Raw genomic sequence first — 17106 nt, 5'->3', positions numbered from 1 at the left:
CGTATTTACGATATAGCTGTGCAGTTTTGTCTTCCAGACAGACGTGCCAACAGACTTGTACAAATGTGCTTCAACAAACGTATGTACAGCTTAAAAGTAATTATGTAAAACATACACTAAAAAAATTGCTCCTAAAATAAAGTTGAAACATGACAACTCCTTTAATGACAATGAAAGGATTATTAAGAAGCAATCGTTTCATTAGAACAGATTTAAAAGAAATAAATGTATATAAAGTTGTTTACTAAGTAAAAATTTGTGACTCTAATAGCATTATTAATATTAATCAAGTTAGATTATGGATATAGGAGTAATTAAAGAGTAAGCATTCAGTGTATGTTTTTTATTTGCAATGCTAATTGTCATCTACATACGTTCTAGTAAAGATTTAACAAGCGTGATTGCGCATACATGTGCACATTGCATACTTAATAAGTTTACTTAAACATGTGCCCGCTTTACAAGAAAATAAATGTTTTAAATATCTTACATAATATACTACTTATTTAAATAAAATAGCATATTTATAATATAAAGTTATCAAGAAACCAAAATAAATATAAACTTTTAAATAGAAATTAGAAAATATTTCTTTTTCTTTAAATTATATAATATATAAATAATATAGATCATATAAAATACTGCAAATGAATAAACCTCTCACATGAATATTTGAATGTTGGTTTCTCTTCGAACTTATCCTTTTTAAGAAAAGTGCCTCCATAGCCAGCAAGCGCTCGTTCCTTGGCAATAGCTCGAGCAGAACTCGATCCGACTCCGGAATAACTGCTTCTACAGCTTGGTAGGTTACTTCCACCGGAAGTATTTCTACCAAATGTGCTGGAGATGCCGACGCTGGTTCTGCTTCGATATGCTCCTGTATCACCCTGTAATCACATATGAAAAGCATATATTGCACAACTGTCAATTATTTTAGTTTTATAAACAAAATTATATATTTGATTATCGTAGAATTATAAATAAATCACAATTAATCCTTACTTTGTTAAAATAGAACTTTAAAAATATAATTTTATTTTAAAAAATTTTGAAAATTTTCTTCAAATATATAATATACAATATTTGAATATTCATTATAATAATTAATGATAAGCAGACAAATTTAACAAAATGTTTAAGTTATGTATTATTGATAACATGCTATACATCATTGATGATTGCGATGACAAGATTTATCAGGCGCTTCTTGCATTTACAGTAACGAGATGGGGTTGGACGTTAAGCCAATAAGACATTCACAAGAAATAGGGCTGTGGGTGTTTCAGGATATTAAAGATAATGAGGATAATACGGATAATGCATAGTTTGCATTACCGAGAAGACGCATCTGTGTATGTGATGAATGTCTTCATCAAGAACCTTTCTGCACGATGAATAAAAATAAATCCAAACTAATGTATCATTACTCGTAAAACAACATATAAATATATAATAAAAACAAATTAAATATTATCCTAGGTTTCTTGGTGACATTATTATTGTAAAATACCATAATTATTATCTGCATTTATTTAAAAGCCAGAAATATATAAGGATCTATGTGAAGCGTTAATCTTCATAATTAGTAAAACGATCAAGTTAATCCGTTTTATTCCTTCATCGATAAATCATTTTATTGTTAGCCGTCGTTTAAATATGTAACTAGAAATAGATTAATGATACAAGAGAGAAAATTAGGACACTAAAATTATTTCTGCGAAGTCTAAAACTGATCATTAAATACGTCGTTTAAGATTACAGAAAAAGAAAATAATAATTCGTATAATTAATATAAGTTTGGCAAAGTGCCTTTCGTCTTAAAATAGACAGATCGACCTGGCAGAGAGTAATAACCTTTGCATTTCTGGCTTATACAACGGGTGGCGCAAATAAAAGTATATATTTCTTCAAAAACTAAAGAGAATTACAAACACATGGAATTCTATGATCTTTTAATTATCTTTTCTGTTACGTTTGCTGTATTATCATAGCAAGGGTTGTTAAAAATAATTACTTCTGGTTTCCATTTCACTTTCAATTAAGTAGAAAATAACAAAAACTCGTGATAAAGTACTTGTAGAGAAACTTCCAACCTGTTTTCCAAACTAGGTCCTCTAAAAGTCTTAATTATTATGCTAATGGCATTTGGTGTGATAATAGAATTACAACAGTCGTTCCTTAAAACCGCTAAAGCAATTCCTTTTAGTAGAAACAGTGCACATCGGAAAAGATAAGTCCTTTCATCATCTTATATCCAAACTCATTATTACGCTAATTTAAATTACATAATACAATAATGTTTTTTTTTAATTTAAAAAATATTTAATATTAAATTGTTTAATATTAAATTTGAAAAATATTTAATTGTTATATAAAACACAAATATTTTTTTTTTAAAAGCTTTTAAAGTGATAATTACAAATAAGAATACAAATAGTAAAAATTGTGATATAAATTATGTAACAATTATTATATATTATAATTGTTATGAATTATTATATATAATACTAACTAGAATTAATAGAAATATAAAAGGGATTATAACAATCTACATATATTTTATAATAATTAGTTAATAAAAATTGATATAAAATTTATTTCATAAGAATTAAAATGTTCGGACTTACAAAATCAAATTTTTTATATTTCTGTGAACTATAAGTTTTGTAAACATTAATTATTATAAACACATTGTATAGCTTCGCAATTTTAATCAAAGTGGCATTTGACATATGTCCATGATGCTTTTCAGATTTTTTTAAAAGCTTTGTTAAAAAAATCATAAGCAACAATTGTTATTATCTATTATTAGATTTTATACCTTAAAAAATTGTAAGTAATTAAAGATCAAATATGATAAAACCTAATTTTTTGAAAACATTTTAGTTTCTAATTACGCTTTTATTAAAAAATACTTTATTTAAATATAAGTTTTGGTATGTTCTTATTTTTATTATATATGTATAGTTAATAATTAACGTTCTTTTCTAAGAAATAACTTTTTACATAAAATTAACTAAATTAATATAAATAACAAGTAATATAAAAACAAAGAAGACATCACTAGCATAAAAACGTTACTTATTATTTTTTGCTATTTTTTAATCATGTCAAATCATACAACACTAGCTATTTAAGACTATGTATTATCATGATCTTTCTTACAATTTAACGATATTTGTTTCTTGCCTATCCATTCTGATTAGAACAATTTTCCTGTGACTAAATTAGAATTTGACACATCATTAATAGTAGCTCTGAACAACTCACTCAACTTCATATTACTTTTTTATTTAGAATTGAGTAAATTATTAATAAATATTATATATAAAGTAAAAGTTTCATAATATTTGTTTTATGTTTATAATTAGGATGATAATAATAATAATAATATCAAAATTGATAAATATTAATTATAGTTAACACAGCAAGATTTATTGATATTATTTGCAATATTATACATATAATGAGATTTTATAAATGTCAGTCAACGCATTAACATGATGTGTAATATTGTTAAATAAAATTATCCAACGATATGTAAGTTTTTGATGTATAAAGTATTTTTATGGCTTTATCTTGTCGCAATGTCTCGTTGAATTGAGAGCAACACGATTGGGTATCTCTCCCGATATTGCCCATAAAAATAACTCTTTACGACGCTCCTTCCACAATCAGGAACTGCCATAGGTTGGCAGATAAATTGTTTTGTTTCCGTCGTGGAAGCAATCGGCCTTGTTATACGTGTTTCCACTGATTTTTCTTTTTACTTATAAGTTGTAAAATGTCGCAATACTTTCGTACTTTCCTTCTATCTCTTTATCAATGTGATTGAGAATGGCGAAGAAATATGACTAATGTGTGCACGACTTTCTTTCTGTTGCGATTTCTTATCTATTTATAAAAATTAAAAACAGAAAATAACAATCCGGGAAAAATACGATATTTATCATATTTTTTTCAAACTACTGCACCATTGAAATAGCACAATGCCATAAAAATGTGTTCACAATATATCACATTTTCTCGAAATATAAAATATAAAAATCAGTAATTCTCTTCTCATAGTTCTCATAGTCCTCATTCATAACCATTATTGAAAAAATTATTCTTAATAATAATATTTTTTAAATAGCATATATTTTGAATGCGTTTTAAATGTATGTTAACTCGTCCATTAAAATTAAGTACGTGTTTGTAAAATATAAAAAATGTGTTTCATATATTACAGATTTAACAGTTGTTTTAAAGATCGACTGTTTATGGAAGAATTTTAGCTAGAATATGAAACATGCATTAACGTACTCACGCGCGTTTATATAGACTTTTACGCTGTTTGCGCGATGAAAACTGTTTCGCGTTGCAAAATCTGCGTTCGACTATTGTAGAGAAATACACGTCACGAAATATTCGTCTACACGAGGGCTCGAAAATTTCCGAGTTTACGTGAATAGCGCGAGAGAAATGGCCGTTCAGCCATCTGGAAGCCAAACGCGATATCGCACCATCGCACGCGGACGAGTACGTGCGTATACGCGCTATTGTGTATTACATGGAATATACGAGAGTAACAATGTCACGATATGTTGATATTTGCGTTGCTTCTATCCGTATCTACAGTATTGATCGTTAAATGTTATCATTCTCGCACGTTATACCTTCTCGTCTCGACTCCGAAGAGTCAGAATATATCCTCGCGAAGAATTGAAAAGATGTTTTGTGCATTTTTGCTTTCTCATTTTTAAATGTAAAGTTAAATATTTGAATGTGTTTAGAAAAATAAATAAAAAAATAAATAAATGAATAAAAATATTTATACATTAATAAAATATAAAAGAAAATTCTTCTCATATTATGGTCCCATTATTAGAAAATCTAATACTGTATATTGAATACTGTATAAAATGTATATTGTATAAAAAAAATAATTAAATCTACATTCGTTTAACAAACATATAAGATAGATCATTTAAAAATAATTAATTAGGTTTCTTTATTTTTCTTTACAGGACTCATTGTACTTATCGTATTTCATAAAAATTTTGAAAGAAATAAATACACATATTTATTTATAGTAACACTGAGTAAATATGTTCATTATTGTATTATTGTAAATTTTTATATTTGCAATATTGTAAAATGTAGATTATGAAGTATAAATACAATTGTTATTCCATATTGGAAAAACTAAGGATCAGATTTACGAAATATTATATATTTGAATCAGATGCAAATATAAACGCAATATAATTTGATTTTCTGTCTGAAGATGTTTAAAACTAGATTCTTGCTCTGCTTTGAACATAAATGACTAAATATATATGTGAACATATGGACTAAGGATGTCGCAGGTCTTTTCTTTCCGTGACTTAGCACGTTATTGCTTCAAGTGCTTCACTTGTTTAAAAGAAGTATTCAAGCTCAGAAAGACTAAACGTTTTATTCGCGATGATGCGGTAGATTCTCGATGACACTGATGAGGATGTGGGCGACCGATGCATCGTGATACCAGCTTGAGGGGAGACCAGATAATTGAAGAGTGTCAGCTTGATTTAACCTCCGGCGACTCGGTGCATTATTATAATTTATGACGCACGACCAGCTGTCACGAGCTCGATAGAACAAAAATGTTGCTTAATTATATTCTTAAATTATAATTCTTAAATAGTCAAAACGCCATTAATCTTTTTGGACCACCCACTATAAATAATTTGAAAATTATTTTATATTATCATAAGAAATAAAGTAACTAATAGGAAACTACAGGAATTTAATCTTTTTTGTATTGTTAAATCTTTTATCTTTTCATAAAATAAAAAAAACTTTAATAAAATATTTTCAATTAATGGCAGTTTATATTTATATATGCGTATTAAGATATTAAATTAATCGTTCTTCCATATTTATATCAACGTTTACTTATTATTAATTGTAGCTATGCGCAATTATCTAATAAATTTTTAATAATAAGAAGGAAACTAATTGTGTTATTGAGGTAGATGTAATTTTCGTTAGTTATTCTACGAGAAAACAAATTAGGTTGCCGTTCACGACGGTAGTCTGTTATTTTATCATTCGCACATTGGGCACATGCCAAGATTTTTAGAATGTCACGATGTGAACTGAGGAAGCGATTTCAGGGAGCTTCGCCACACGTGCAAACACGTGATCCTTTTAGAAATAATTTTAAATTTAATTTAATTTTAAATTCTACATAACACCAACTTTTATAATAAAAAAATTATTAATTGTCTTTTTAACAATATATTAATTATATGTTATATTCTACGACATTTTAAACTTATTGTTAGAACAAACCTAGGTAGCAAGCTGACGTTATTTGTTGTCATTTCAACGTCAAAATAATGTATTTGACGACATTTTGGCATTAAAATGATGACAAATAACACCAGCTTGCTACCCCTAAAGTACATACATGCACGTATAATACTATGACCAAATTATAAATTTTTATATTAATAATATTAAATTATGCTAAGAGAATTTATAATATGTCTACTATGTTTAATTAATCATTAAATTATTAAAACAATAAATTATTAAATTAATTATGTTTCATAAAAAGTTAATTTTATTGTTTAATATAGAAATAAAAAGATTCCTTTTAAGTCAAAAACCATCAAATGTCTTTTCAGATATAAGGAAACAACTAGTATTATTAATATAAAAATTTCTGTTAATGTTTATCAACAATGTTTTAAAGCAATTTTATCCAAAAAAAGACACAAATTTAAGATTCAATAAACAATTTATCGCATAAGTCTTTCTAGAAATCTAATGTTAGAGTAAATGATTTATACAATAAGTTGTCCGATGATACTGAAATTTTTCTAAGATCTTAGAAGCGCTTAAAAAAAATGCTAAGTAAAAAGATTTTCTTCGCGGGTACAGCACAGATTGGAAAATGTCAGAGTACGGGTTCCGACAGGAAAACTGGACGGCTTGCCGTGTAATTGGAAAACTTCTGGCAACGTGTAAACTGCCGAAAGTTTTGCGGTTGAAACTCTTCGGTCCGGTCCCAAAGATGGTAAACTTCTCAATAACGTTACGAACCGATAAATCGCTCATCATTACGTTGTTTGGTTGTTGCTGGATTATTATGCGTCGTCAACACTACGAAGAATCGATCGTCCGCCTTGTTTGAGTGTTTAGCAAGATCTATGATGTTCAGGCGCAATTCTAGGAAGCAATAACGTGTTATCGCGTGTCAATACGTATGACACTGGTAATTGTTTTCCTTTCTGCGAATTCGTTTATTGGGTTAATCTTTACAGCTTAGCATAAAAGGAGTTAAATTAAAATACAAATCTTATATATAGAGCAATTCGTAATATTTTTATATTGAAAAGATTTATATTATTAAATATATAAATTAATAAAGATAAAAAAGTATAGAGAGTATACCTATATACTAAAAAATTTACTACTAAAAGATTTTTATCAAATAAATTATGTTATATTTCAAATCGACACACAACAGGTTAATTTTGATTTACATCGTCTTATTTTTTTTTTTTTTTTCAAAGTTTGTATTTTTTGCGTGACCACGAATGAGTACTATTAAAAGAACAATTTGTTTAATCACGAGTGATACAATATGTAGAAAAAATTTTTTGTAATTAGATAAACAGCTGATGAAGATCAAGTGACGTCAAAATGTCCCGTTAAAAGTATGTTTACCAGAATAAATTGCTGTAACTTTAAAAAACAATTTAGCTCGTTTTGGCCTTTACTCAATTGTCAAATTATGTTAAAAAGAGCGTTAAGAAATTGTAATGTTAATATTATATAAGGTATATACGTCAATCTTTTGAGAAACAGAACATTTAGTCGCAAAAAATTTATGACAAAACGGTGACTACAATAGATCAATCAAGTAATATACATAAAATGATTTTATGAAAAATGATTGCAATTTACAATCTTACGCAGAAGTGAACCACAATTTCAGCGATGTCTCGCAAATTGAATCTAACGCCGACGAATGGATCATAAATTTTTCCACACATAGACGAGCTAACCTGTTCCATCAAACGGACGTATCATTCCTGTATATGTGAAATTCATAGTTCTTTATATCTTTCTGTCACCGTATATTTACATATAGCTGTGGCAAACTGCTTTCACGAAATGATATCTTTCCGTCATTGAAATAATAAAAAAAAAGTGTTATAGACACGACCGGAAAGCAAAGATAGACATATATTATTATTTACTATCACTGATTTAACAGAATTCAATGTTTCCTTTAACAGTAAATTTTCTTTATCTTAAAATAGTGTTAATTCATTATTGTTATGTTGTCATTATTGTTAGTTATTCTAATACCTAACAAAGTAAACATAAAAAAGTATAAAAGAAGTCTTAATTTATAAAAATATTTCTAAGTGTAGTTGTCTGTTATTTTTATATTTAATATTGTCTATCGTTCATCAAATAACTAAAATCTAATTTTACTAAACTCTTAAATTATTTATTGCTCGTAATTTAAAATAAATTCTTTCACATTGTTTGAAAAAAGATTATTTTTATATTTGAAAGAAGTTTTTATTTAAAGTTTTAAGGCATTGTCTGTGTTTAATAGAGTTTGTTAAAAATTAACGTCGGTTAGTTTAAAATAATGGCTGATCACGCCGAATTAAAGATTTTTTGAAAACAATTCTAACTTTTATTTTAGATACAATTGGTTTGCATTTAGAACGGACTATCGAATATTTGCAGATGCACGTTTATCGATTTGGCTCGTCGACATCATACAGCAAGTCAACCTGTGTGGAATGAAATTGGGTTCAATTCCGGCAATTGATCCACGAGATCAGCTGTGTTTGCCAACAACCTTGTTGCCCGACGCAACGCTACGCGTCGCTAACAAGGCGACGACGTCAAAACATCGACGTGCTAGTCCCTGGCACAATCCCGAAATATCCATTTTCGTTAGAAATTTGATGGCATATGCAAACATTTTGGCAGGTTCGATTTAGCTGTCAGTTTTAATCCTAAAATGCCATTGTGGGTAAATTTTCATCCGAATGCTAATTCAAGTTTAATATAGATTTTGTTGCTAAATTTTGATAGCTTAAAATAACATTTAATATAATTTTCTTCACTTAAAATGGTGTTAATTTAGTATTGTTTATAGTATTAACTTAACATCTTACCACTTACAAAGTAAACATAAGAAAATGTAAAATGTTTCTTGGTTATACATATACGTATATAAATTTTCACCAAAAATAGTATTAATATAAAAAAAAAAAAGTGTTGATAGCTATTAGAATAACTACTCGTATCATGATTGTTATACATATAGAGGAGAAGATGATATTATTAGCCGTGTAAATATTATAAGCATCTATACGATCTTTGTTAAGGGTGCGGTCAACGTGACACTATAAATGCTTTGAAGAATTCTTTGATTAGTTGATTTATAAAAATCTTTGTTGTCATTGATCAATCAAATGATGCAAAGCATTCGTAGCATAAAATTGACCGCGCCTTATATGACTAATTGCTAATAATTATTTATGGAGTCATTTGTTTAGTAGTTTGTGTTAATAATTTATTTTTAAAAAATATACAATTTTGTAATAAAATATTGTGTATTTTGAAAAAAAACCTGTTTTAAATTTATTTCTAAGGTAGCCATGTTACCACCTCTGCTTTTCTTCAATCCATTCTGTCATCATATTTTTTTATAAATCACGTCCTAAGTAATAAATATTTTATAAATTTTAGTTTAAAATTCATTAAACAACATTTTGATAAATATAACTGTTGAGTTTCAATATTAATTAAATATTAAAAAAAAGTTATTGAGTACAATATAAATGGATGCCCATCCTTCTCTTTTATAATACATAAATACATAAAATAGAGGGAAGTTACCGATACTGACACAAACCTCCTAAAACTCTTATTTTTCGAAAACAAAGCATTACACTTTATTAAATTGATAAACATACAATCTGCTTAGATGATTAAAGAAGTAAAACTCTATAATTCGTATATCTATATATGTATAAAATTAGCTGAGAACAAAGTCTTCAAATGCAAAAATAAAATTCATATAATTTTTTTGCAAATTGCATAGTTTAACAATAATAAATATATTATTGATAATATGAGACATTTTACATGTTTGTAGTTCTAAAACAGTTTTATTTATATTTTTTTCATTCTCATTTTTCTCATGCGGTTTTAAACATAAATCGAAGTACAACATAAATCGGTAACGTTCACATCTGTTCGTAAGACAGACTATCTAGCAAACGGATATTGCTATCATATAACATAAATGTAAAATGTATACTTACGTATACGTTATACAATATGTATATATTTTACTTGTATTTATTGAGTAAAAATATTCTAACATAACATGTAGTATAAACCGATATACAGAATAACTAGAAACTCTTCCGCGTTTTGCTCGGCTTATTGCAAAATTTGAAACGATAGTATAAAACAATAATAAGTCAATTTGGATTGACAAAAATGACAAACATAAGGTATAACAGGCCTATTTCAGTCGCAACGGTTCTTAGTGTTGAATAATAAATTTATTCAATTTTCTGACATCGGAATCTAATATGGAACTGATTGTGAGTTAGCAACCGGAGGGCAAAATACACATCAGATAATGAAGACTGTACATAATGGCAAAATAACAAAATGTTTGTGGAAATACCTTGTTCTTAAAATTCCTAAATGCGGCTTGTATGACAACAATTTGACAACATATTATACTCATTTGGCTATCTAAGTAATATTACAACGTATTTTTTATTTAAGTGTTAAAAAGTATAATTCTTAGTAAAATCAAATTTAAATCACATTAATATAACATAGTATAGATGTCTAACATAGTTCAAAATATGTAATAGTAAAAAAAGAATTAACATTCACAAATATAAGTACGTTCATAATTTTTCTTTACCGTAAATTATCATATTTTATTATAATTTCAATCATAATTCTATTTCTATTCGCTTTATTACAAAAGTAAAAATTATTTATAAGCCCATATATAAATATAAGTATTTGCGTTGAGTAATAAGTGGCAAAGTAATTCTCTTCTTTAATAACATCATTATGAATCAGTATGTCTATTTGCATGCGGTATGAATATAACATTCAAGCCATCGGATCTTTTTTCTCTGTATCATATGAAGTCAGCATCGGAGTAAACACATGGTAGTTTTGGCACTACCGTTCGCCGAGGCTTATGATTAATTCAATGGCATGCTTCAACCAGTTTCTCTCGTGCACGCCCGTCTCTTCTAACGCGAACACCTGATAGTTCCGTACTCTTTCGAAATTCAGAAGCCGAAGTCCATCTACTTCCGTCGTCGCGTTGGTGTGAAAAAAGGGCAAAACCGTCGTCTACGGCGACGTTTAAATATAGCAGCGAATTCTCAGTTATAAGTATCCAAGCTCTCACTTTGCAGCATCCGCGTGCATATTCCTTCTCTCTGCGTTTTATCAAAGACATACGAGAAGTCGCAAAAGCTCTTTAGATTTTTTTTAAACATGAAAGAAATGAAATTATTAAGACTCTTTGATATTTTATTCTAATGTTTTGTAACATTTTTCTACTAGATAAAACTGCATCTACAATTTTTCTCTTGAGTTTGTAACTAATAATAACATTATAAGGTAATTAATAACATTAATATTAATGTCATGACGGATTGTAAAGTAATTAGTAATAATCATATATGTATGATAAATTAATATTTTAGTTCTATCAGAGTTTATAATTCTCATTGCTATTTAATTGCATTTTACTTGTAATTGTATTTTTTTATTGATTTGACTAATTTGTAATTTAAAATTTAAAAAGATATTTACAGCACCACTTTATGGAGCAACAAAATTATTTATTTTGTATATTTTTAATAAAATATTTTGTAATTATATTATTTTAATTTTTTTTCTAAACAGTTCCAGAAGATTTCCAGAGTAAAATTCCAAATATTTCTCTTGATCTATTTTCTTAAAATTTTGAAGCATTCATGCTTAATTTTTTGTTGAACAGATACATGTACAGTATTTTTAAAAATCTCTTAACAAGACATCATAAAAGCTAAATCCGGCGCACAGCGAGAATTCATCTCCTTTTTTTCGAGAGGCCTCAAGTTGCGTGGCAATAAATATCGAGCTCTATTGCGACGCAGAGGCAAAAGGAACACAAAGCGGATATAAAAGAAGAAAAATGGTACGCTCGATTAAAAGCATTCACGCCATCGTTTGCAGCCACGATTGCTCCGTCTGGAATATTCAAAGAAGCCGTTAAATCCCTTTCTCCATTCAGTCTAGGCGACTGTTCTGCCCCGCATCTTCATTCGAACATTTAAATGTATTCGAAGCGTTCCAATTCGTGAGCTGTCTCTGTGAGTGTCCAAGGAAAATTAAACTAGACATATATATTATTAATAACAAGTTACAACTTTTTCACCTTTAAATAAAATCTTTTTCGCCACGTTTAACAGTCTTTTCTGTCTGTTACAATACAGCTAAAAATCCGGTTACAATACAGAGCATCAAATATAAACATCTTCTTTTAGACAGAATTTTCTTTATTAAATAAATAATTCAAAAGAATATTGCCATTTTGTGAGAATAAAGAAAACTAAAATACAGAGATAACTTATTCTTATCATCTTTATACACTTGCAATCAGTCAGTCATTTAAATTTTAAAAGCTCAAGGTCTAATACATCTGATATTTTGGTTAAAACAAAAACAGTAATCGTTGTAAAACTAAATTTATTCATGATGTCATCAGATGTGCCTCGTGTCGTTCATTTATTTCAAAGGCAATATGATACGTAGAGATCTCATTCTACATGGTTTCCACGAAAAAAGACGGAGAAGTTTAGGATGATGAATAAAGAGGGTGAAAGTCTTCATTTATCACGAGCAGATTGCTTATGTTTGTAGACAAATGAAAAAAAGGTCAGAGAAAAGTGATGTGAGAGGAATACTAAAAATGATTACTGAATGTATATAGAGACTTATTACATGTTAGTATGACGCTACCTACGAAGAAAAATTGTTAACAACTTAAATCCGCTGTACATATACTCAATTAACGTTATAAATAAAATGTTATTAGACACACTGTATTTTTACATATCGTCAATCTATTTACAGCTGTGTATGTTTGTGCATTTCTACATAGATAATTAAGTTGTATAAAACAAATAAAAGTTTAATTTAAAAAATATTAAAATAATTAATGCAAAGTAAATAAAAAAATTAAAAAACTATAATACAAGATTAATAATCAATTTCTAAAGAAACCAATTAAAAAAGAATTATTAAATTGACTTTGACTAAATTAACTGTCTCATTAGAACATTATTGTGCAATTAAATTTTTACGTTTAATTTAAAAATAGAGTGTCATTTAATTTTTAACCTTTCGTTTTATTGTAAAACGTTGTTTTTATTACAAAGTTGGAAAGACATTATAATACTAAACTAATCTACTACAACATATCCGTTTCTCAAAGCAAAAGTAATTCGAGCCTGGGAGAGACAGGAATTGTCTGCGACAAATTTCCTGTCTCACGTGATACATCGACGCATACTTCCGTTCGCGCGTTGCCCCAAGCTCTAGTCACCTGAAAGAACTCGAGAGGAAGACAGCTCTCTGGCCCAAGGGTATGCTCTTGCAACCAGGTCGCGTACAAAGATCCTTATTGGTCGACGACGGCAAACCTCATGAAGGCTCTGAGGATCTCTCAGGAGCTTTCAGAAGGGAGCTGTACCTGTACTCGACGTGTCCTGTATCAAACTTGGCGCGAATAGCTCGTAAGACAAATCCCCTACGCAACATGGTATGGCTGAGTCTCGTGTGCCGTTTTGAAACTCGACACCTAATACATCACGACGCCTCCAGCGTCGATCGCTAACATATATTCGAAGAAAGCTTTACTTACGAATATGTGCGCGCACAGCGCAGGCAGACATCGTCTGGGAAAGACCCGGCTAATTTTGCTAGCCACGCGCCACGTCACGACGCGCCGGCCGCACCGGCCGGGGCGACTCGCGGTGCTCCGATGCACGAAAATGTTTTCTGGGAGGCATGCAACCGGGATTCGTATTTGGACGTCGCTAACGTTCGCTTCGACCTCCTTCGATAAACGATCGAGCTACGCTTCTCTGCCGTGCTGCATTTTCCAACGAGTCGTGATCGATCTTTGGCGCCAGAGGCGTCTATATAGTCTGACGCGAGTCAGACTATATCTACTGAATGCGTGGCATCTTCTTTTTCTAGTGACGATGTCTTTTTTCATTGCGTTTTATTGAAGAAATATAAATCATTTAAATTTGAAATGTGTTACCTTCAACTACATGTATTTTTAAACGTATAAACAAATAATATGTTATCTAAACAAGCAAAAACTCTACCTTTAATATATTAAACTGCTTTCATTTTTAAATGAAATTTAAAATAAACGCATTTATTTTAAATTATATCGAAAAAGTAAAGATAACTGTAGTTTTAGAAATATTATATTCAAATTCAAAATGTTTCTTATTTCTGTGAAAACGTAAAAAAATGCAAATCGGCATTATTTATTTTTATTTTAATAAATACAATTTTAGATTACGTAACTTGTTATTTTATTATAAATAACATATTTGCTCAACATTTCTTGTAATTTATGTACACATATATATATTCAAATTTATACATTAATTACTCTTCTAAATATATATATATATTATACAATTAGCAATATATTTTCTTCACTCATATACAATTATGTTAAATTGCTTGCATGTCAAAATATATTATTTCGTTTTATGAATAATACGACCTTTTTAAGAGGTAAATATTTGAGCAATATATTAGATCTGCAAACACAAGTGTTGCTATATTTCTATTTGGCTGCCGTTTTGCAGAATTTCATTTCCTGCACGCTGAGTTCTCCACTGTGCAATGCGGCAAAGTCAAGCAGGCACAATTCTAACGAAACATTCGTGATAAAGGAACGAATTTAATTACAAGCTTGCGAGATCTACGATGTTTGCGTTGGAAGCATCGCACCGCTCCGCTTGTAATTTCGAACTAAAAGTGAAAAACTCAACGCATGGGAATGTAAATCGGTGCAAACAAAAAGGACTGTCATAATAGAAAAATATTCCTATGGCTTGGCCATAATTCAAACGTAAATACGTGAAACGCGAATGTGCGAATGTGCCGCGGAAAATTATGCACCGCGATGCGCAACCCAACAAGTTGTGTCGGTACCTAACGGGTGAATAGATGCGCGTTGCTATTTAGAAAGCTTTCCGACTTAGCGGTACTTCGCAAACACCCGGTTCAGTCCGCGGGTGGAATATAAGCGGGCGCGCGACCTGGACCTTTGGACGATAAAGTTAATGGACTTCATTTACATTGCATAATTGCGACGAAAGCGGAGCCAGCACTCAAATTATACGCGAGGACCAACGACCAGAACCAACAGCAAAGGTGCCCTTTGAGTATTTGGTATGTTTAAAACACTCATTTACACTGTACACGTCCGTTAAGTACGCCATGGATTCGCGACATTGAGAGTTAATCGGCTATAGACGTAGGGTGCATAAGTTTATTTGACACTTTAATATGTCATAAGACTTTTAATACAACGAGCGAATTACGATTAATTATCAAATTTATGTTTTACATGCCTTTTGTATCAACGTACGTCTTAATATGTGATGCATTTTTATCTCCATAATCAATATTTAACAATATATTCAAGAGAACTGTGAGAATAATAATAATAAACCGCTAATGAAGCATTTAGACAAAGATATTGAAATACTGTATTTAATTTCACTAACACAGACGCTGCTCATAAAAATATTATCGAAATAAATATAATATGTCGACGGGTTCTGTCAGAATTATTAGCGATAATTATTCAAATATTTTTGTGATAATGCAAAAGAAAGATGATGACACTTGACTAGATCCTGGATAATACAAATGGCACTTTGCATACGTTCGCATAGAAATGCAAATCCAATTGTCCCTATCAGTCGATATCCTCACGCAATGCGTCCTGACTAAAGCACGTAATCAAGTATCAGCGAGAATCACACGGATCGTCAAAGAGGATATCGATTTCATCGTTTTCGAACAAAAATTACGTCTATTTTGAAGAGTATGTCATCGTCCTGTGCCAATATAGGAATCCACTGACATTTTTCGCGTGGCGAACGAACAATAAAGATATCAGAGGCAGAAAATTGCGTAGCTTTCAGTTTGTTTGAATAGAATATTGCCAACAAATCTGCGCCAAAAGTGAATGAACTGATGTTTAAATGTAGAAGTAGTATTTGACGTAAAGCGAATAATATCGCGGAAACATTTTGTTATCGATTCTCCAATTATTTTAACGTTGTTTCTCTCCGCATCATTACGGCGAGTTAAAGATCTCCGGAACACTAAATCAAGCTAGTCTTATCGCCAAGTCAACACACGGAAAGCCGCGAACTTACATAGCTCCTGTACGATGCCATGATCTTACGCCCCTCAAGACGTCGAAGAAACTTGAAAAGAAGAAAACAGGTCCCCAGAAGCGGCTCCCTTCCTGCAGTCAGCTTCACCAACCACCATCAAGCACACCACCGTACACGATTCACCGGCACTGGTCGCCCGACCGCGATAGGACGTTAAAGAGGAAGAAAGATCACAATATCGAGGCCACGAGTGAAAAACCGATCGCTTGTTTCGAGAAATATACCTTCGCGACCTCATAGGAGAAGAAAGCAGCGAGCGCTGCGAAGGCGCTTCGTTTCGAACGAAGCTCGGACCCTGAAGAGCCGGCGACCCGCGAGGCACGCCGCGGTCCCTCTCGTTCTCTTTCTCTCTTGCTCTCTTTCTCGTTCTCTTCTCACTCCGCGTTCTCTACGTCTCTTCTTCTTCCTTCTTCTCGACTTCCCTTCTGTTCGACTCGTGGAGTTGCAGCTCCTCGTCGCACTTGCGGTGCTCACTCGAGCCCTATTTTAAGAATAGCTTTGTACTTTCTCTGTCTTGCTCTCTATTCGTTTCTGCTTCTTCGTCTTCTGCTTCGAGGCTACG

General features: G+C 30.4%; 1 protein-coding gene across 1 annotated transcript in view; it reads right to left on the bottom strand.

Moving 5' to 3' along the window:
- The window catches only part of LOC105193393 (flocculation protein FLO11), a 38719-nt gene extending 21870 nt beyond the window's left edge, over positions 1 to 16849 (bottom strand). The window contains 2 exon segments of the mRNA XM_039450567.1: positions 665 to 887; positions 16524 to 16849. Coding sequence (XP_039306501.1) covers positions 665 to 887; positions 16524 to 16544 — 244 coding nt within the window. The 5' untranslated portion in view covers positions 16545 to 16849.
- Positions 16850 to 17106: the final 257 nt, after the last annotated feature.

This window comes from Solenopsis invicta, chromosome 1 (assembly GCF_016802725.1).
Source record: "Solenopsis invicta isolate M01_SB chromosome 1, UNIL_Sinv_3.0, whole genome shotgun sequence".
NCBI lineage: Eukaryota > Metazoa > Arthropoda > Insecta > Hymenoptera > Formicidae > Solenopsis > Solenopsis invicta.
This window is presented reverse-complemented; position numbering and strand designations above follow the sequence as displayed.